Source organism: Leucoraja erinacea, chromosome 15 (genome assembly GCF_028641065.1).
Source record: "Leucoraja erinacea ecotype New England chromosome 15, Leri_hhj_1, whole genome shotgun sequence".
In the NCBI taxonomy this organism is placed as follows: Eukaryota; Metazoa; Chordata; class Chondrichthyes; order Rajiformes; family Rajidae; genus Leucoraja; species Leucoraja erinaceus.
Genome location: NC_073391.1, coordinates 3,147,403 through 3,153,402, shown reverse-complemented (window position 1 = coordinate 3,153,402; position 6,000 = coordinate 3,147,403). Strand labels below are relative to the sequence as shown.

At 42.0% G+C, this 6,000-nt stretch overlaps 1 protein-coding gene across 2 annotated transcripts in view; it reads right to left on the bottom strand.

Annotated features, from left to right (window-relative positions):
- Positions 1-547: 547 nt before the first annotated feature.
- Positions 548-6,000, bottom strand: part of fra10ac1 (FRA10A associated CGG repeat 1) — a 69,407-nt gene continuing 63,954 nt past the window's right edge. For both annotated transcript variants that reach the window (XM_055646601.1, XM_055646600.1), the window contains exon 14: positions 548-1,935. In XM_055646601.1, coding sequence (XP_055502576.1) covers positions 1,893-1,935 — 43 coding nt within the window. In that variant the 3' untranslated portion in view covers positions 548-1,892. The remainder of the gene's footprint in view (positions 1,936-6,000) is intronic.

Below are 6,000 nucleotides of genomic sequence, written 5' to 3'. Positions count from 1 at the left end.
ACAACCTTTTATCCGAAATTCCGGAAACCGGAAAGCTCCGAAAACCGGACATTTTTTCCAGGATGTCGTCTGTACACCAAAGCTCGCGTTTGGCGCCAAACTTGACCCGAAACAACCCGCGGTCAACCCAGGTCTGTACTACTGTAGCTACTTAAACATCTATAAATCATTGCTTAAATGTTAGTCAGTTAGTTTGGAGGTCTTTTATGTCGTGGATGGGGGGAAGGGGGAAACCTTTAATTCTTAGTCCCCTACCTGGTCGGAGAGGCGGGGAGCGGGCGAAGCCTTACCGGGTCACCGTGCGGTGAGCTCCGGAGCGCTGTGGCCGCCGACTCCCAACATCGTGGAGCTGGGGCCGCGAGCGCCGCTGGTTGAAGCTCTGACCCCGGCGAACTCGATCCCTGGCTCCGCGGTGCTCCAAATCCAGCGCCGCCCGCGGCCGGACGCCCGCAGCCCCAGCTCCGCATGTTGGGAGTCGGCGGCCACACAGCCCTCCGGAGCTTACCGCACGGCGACCCGGTAAGGCAATGCCCGCTCCCCGCTGGTATCCCAGTGCTGCGTCATCACCGACTCCCAACATCGCGGAGCTGGGGCTGCGGGCGTCCGGCCGCGGGCAGCGCTGGATTTGGAGCGCCGCGGAGCCTGGGATTTAGTTTGCCGGGGTCGGAGCCACAACCGGCGCGGCCTGAGGGCTACGAGTGCCCCGGTCTCCGAGGAGGAGGCAGCCGCTCCAGGCTTTCCAAGCCGCCCGCGCTACCTCCCTCACCGAGTAGTTGCCGGGATCGAGGCGCAAACTTTCGACCTTGTGGCCACGAGCCGAGCACTCTACCACTGAGCCACCCGGTCCCCTGTAATGTTTTAGCTAAAAAAAGTTAAAATCTACGCTAAAAATCTTCCATTCCGAAATCCGAAAAATTCCGAAATGCGAGAAGTGTCTGGTCCCAATGCTTTCGGATAAAAGGTTGTGTACCTGTATCTTCATATAAAAAGTAGAGACTTGACTGATTTCACTTTAGGATTCCATTGATAAATAAGGTTTAACTGAAACATATCAATATTTTTAATCAATGAACAAGTTAAATTAATAACCAAGGCATTAAGCAAATCTATTGAGTTGTTAAACAGTTTTTTTTGCTTGATCTGGTGTATCATTACCTTTGAAACTGCATCGGTATCTGTAATTTCCTTAAAATGATCGCAACATATTACAGGTAGCAGTTCTGCAGAGTATATTACAATATAATTAACCCCTGCAAGATATTTCTATTCACCATCACAATTCATTCTTTTGGATTCTTCCAGATTTATTGATGTTTCAATGGGAAAAATGAAAATGCATTGCAGGTATAAAATTTAAGTTTAAGTCTTAAGGGCCTGTCCCACAGGCTATTTTTAGGCGACTGCTGGCGACTGTCATAGTCGTAGCAGGTCGTCGAAAAACCGGCAAACCCTTTCACCATAAAATTTGAAATTACTTTAACAACAAAAAAAAACAAAGTCAGCATCGGCGACAACCTACGTCACCTGGCGACAACCTGCGTTAATCTGGCAACAATTACGATTGCACCTACATCAGGAGAAGCCAAGCTATGATCTTTGGCGTCAAACCCACTGTCGCAGACTGTCTCCGAAAAATGTTTCAACACGTTGAAAACCCAGCGGCAACCAGAAAGACGCTACGACTCTTTGGGCGACAGAGGAGACTACTCACGACCATACATGCGACACCCCGGCGACAGCCTAGTCACCTGTAGTCACCCAAAAAATAGCCTAAGTGGGACAGGCCCTTACGGAATGAGGCAGATACGGAATTTGAGTAATGATTAAGAGATCTTCTTTTGGAATTAACTGAATGAAGTGATTAACCTTCGGTATCCTCTTCAATGCACAGGTCACAGAAACATGTCTTCAAAATATTCATCAAATTCCTCCTCCCTGTAGGCGAAGGATAGAGTTTAATATCATTTTCATATCATTACTTGTTTTACTTTAGTATTGATCACACATATGTTCTTCCTGTTGCTTTTACTCCCATTCAGTATATAAATGGCCTAAAGTATTCGTCTTATATTCAAGTGTATACCAGAATTTTTTCATGTTTCTTACGTATAACCATCATTGCCTCTTTACAATGCTATTTCTGAATGCCAACAAACTGAGATAAAATTAATAATATGCCCTGTTATTTCTTTTATTACTCTCTTGCTTGTCTTGTACTTATAAAATATTGTCAGCTTTTTTATTTTACGTGCCATTATTTAATGTGTTAAATCTTAAAGTGTTCAATGCTTTTTAAACATTTCCTTTGCTTTCCAAATTTCCCTTTCATTTTCACTCCCAGACCTTCTATATATTTCTGGGTTCTGCGGCATTAAGCTCCTAACATTGTTCAGAGGCTTTTTTGCTTTCAAAGAACCGTTTCCAATCCATTTCTCTGCCTAATAAAACTGTCCTCCTCACAATTTAGGATCTTTATTCCTCTTATATTTTTGTCCTCTTCCACACTGTTTTAAATCTAACTGAAGTGTGATCAGTACTGCAAAGTGTCCAGCTTCATTCTCTAGAATTCAATCCAGAATCATATGTCCTCTTGTTGGACTTGATATATACTGGCTAAAAGTTCTGTTCCCTCAATCACTTTTAGATTGCTCATCCTCCAGTTAATACTCGGACAACAGGATTCCACATCATTGCTGCTCTGAAGTATGTTAGAAATGTGCTTCTGAATTTGTTCCTCTATCTTCCACAGCCTGCACATCTATAGTTCAGACCAAACAATGCGATTCATTCTCATTCTATAGTTCCACCCATTTAGTCTTGTTTAATGATTCTTCCATATTATCCCTTTCCATCACTGTTCCAGTTTCTTTAACCAATATTACCATCCCTCCTGCCTTCTATTCCTGTTTCCACTTAATATCTAGGTCATTAAGCTTCTAGATCTATATTTCCATAAACTACAATCTGTAACAGCTATATCATATTTGCATGCGTCAGTCAGTGGCCTCAAATCCTCTGCCTTTAAGCATATCAAGGTGATTTTTTTATCGATTTTAATTTTTTTAAACATAGTAGTCAAGCTGATACCAAGGCATCCAGGATACAATAAAAGGAAAAACAAATTGAAAATGCTAAGATTGGAGAAATAGCAAATGAGCAACCATATAAACCATATAACAATTACAACACGGAAACAGGCCATCTCGGCCCTACAAGTCCGTGCCGAACACTTATTTTCCCCATGTCCCATCTACCTGCACTCAGATCATAACCCTCCATTCCTTTCCCATCCATATACCTAACCAATTTATTTTTAAATGATAAAATCGAAACTGCCTCCACCACTTCCACTGGAAGCTCATTCCACACAGCTCCCACTCTCTTGAGTAAAGAAGTCATGTCCTCTTGATTGAATCTTCCCTACTCTCAATGGGAAAAGCTTGTCCACATCAACTCTGTCTATCCCTCTCATCATTTTAAAGACCTCTATCAAGTCCCCCCTTAATCTTCTGCGCTCCAAAGAATAAAGACCTAACTTATTCAACCTTTCTCTGTAACTTAGTTGCTGAAACCCAGGCAACATTCTAGTAAATCTCCTCTGTACTCTTTCTATTTTGTTGACATCCTTCCTATAGCTAGGCGACCAAAATTGTACACCATACTCCAGAATTGGCCTCACCAATGCCTTGTACAATGTTAACATTACATCCCAACTTCTATACTCAATGCTCTGATTTATAAAGGCCAGCACACCAAAAGCTTTCTTTACCACCCTATCTACATGAGATTCCACCTTCAGGGAACTATGCACAGTTATTCCTAGATCCCTCTGTTCAACTGCATTCCTCAATTCATTACCATTTACCATGTACGTCCTATTTTGATTTGTCCTGCCAAGATGTAGCACGTCACACTTATCATCATTAAACTCCATCTGCCATCTTTCAGCCCATTCTTCCAAATGGCCTAAATCTCTCTGTAGACTTTGGAAATCTACTTCATTATCCACAACACCACCTATCTTAGTATCATCTGCATACTTACTAATCCAATTTACTACACCATCATCCAGATCATTGATGTACATGACAAACAACAGTGGACCCAACACAGATCCCTGAGGCACCCCACTAGTCACCGGCCTCCAACCTGACAAACAGCCACCCACCATTACTCTCTGGCATCTCCCATTCAGCCACTGTTGAATCCATCTTGCTAGTCCTGCATGAATACCCAACTATTTAACCTTCTTAACCAACCTTCCATGAGGAACCTTGTCAAAGGCCTTACTCAAGTCCATATAGACAACATCCACTGCTTTACCCTCATCAATTTCCCTAGTAACCTCTTCAAAAAATCCAAGAAGATTAGTCAAACATGACCTTCCAGGGACAAATCCATGTTGACTGTTCCTAATCAGACCCTGTTTATCCAGATGCTTATATATATTATCTCTAAGTATCCTTTCCATTAATTTGCCCACCACTGAAGTCAAACTAACAGGTGTATAATTGCTAGGTTTAGTCTTAGAACCCTTTTTAAACAATGGAACAACATGCGCAGTACGCCAATCCTCCAGCACTATTCCCGTTTCTAATGACATTTGAAATATTTCTGTCATAGCCCCTGCTATTTCTAAACTAACTATATCCTGTCAGGACCTGGAGACTTATCCACTTTTATATTTTTCAAAAGTGTCAGTACTTCTTTTTCTTTGAATCTCATAGTTTCCATAGCTACTCTACTTGTTTCCCTTACCTCACATAATTCAATATCCTTCTCCTTGGTGAATACCGAAGAAAATAAATTGTTCAATATCTCTCCCATCTCTTTTGGGTCTGCAGATAGCTGTCTCTCTAATGGACCAATTTTATCCCTCGTTATCCTTTTGCTATTAATATAGCTGTAGAACCCCTTTGGATTTACTTTCACCTTACTGGCCAAAGCAACCTCATATCTTCTTTTAACTTTTCTAATGTATTTCTTAAGATTCTTTTTACATTCTTTATACTCCTCAAGCACCTCATTTACTCCATGCTGCCTATTATTATTGTAGATCTCTCTCTTTTTCCGAACCAAGTGTCCAATTTCCCTTGAAACAATGGCTCTTTCCAAGTTTTACTATTTCCTTTCAACCGAACAGGGACATAAAGATTCTGTACTCTTAAAATTTCCCCTTTAAATGTCCTCCATTTCTCTTCTACATCCTTCCCATAAAACAAAATGTCCCAATTCACTCCTTTTAAACCCTTTCGCATCTCATCAAAGGTAGCCTTTCTCCAATCAAAAATCTCAACCCTAGGTCCAGTTCTGACCCTCTCCATAATTATTTTGAAACTAATGGTATTGTGATCACTGGACCCAAAGTGTTCCCCAACACATACCTCTGCCATCTGACCTGTCTCATTTCCTAACAGGAGGTCCAGCACTGCCCCTTCTCTAGTAGGTACCTCTATGTATTGCTGCAAAAAACTATCCTGCACACATTTTACAAACTCCAAACCATCCAGCCCATTTACAGAATGTATTTCCCAGACTATGTGTGGAAAATTGAAATCTCCCACAATCACTACCTTGTGCTTACTACTAATATCTGCTATCTGCTATCTCCTTACATATTTGCTCTTCCAATTCTCGCTCCCCATTTGGCGGTCTATAATAATACACCCCTATAAGTGTTGCTACACCTTTCCCACTTCTCTGTTCCACCCAAATAGCCTCCCTAGACGAGCCCTCTAATCTATCCTGCCAAAGCACTGCTGTAATATCTTCCCTGACAAGCAATGCAACACCTCTTGCCCCTCCAATTCTATCACACCTGACACGAAATCCTGGATTATTTAGTTTCCAATCACAGCCCTCCTGCAACCATGTTTAACTGATCGCCACAACATCACACTTCCAGGTGTCAATCCAGGCTCTAAGATCATCCAACTTTCGTACAATGTACTCATGACAATGGAGAAATTGAAATTCAATGAATTGGTCAAATGACAATCT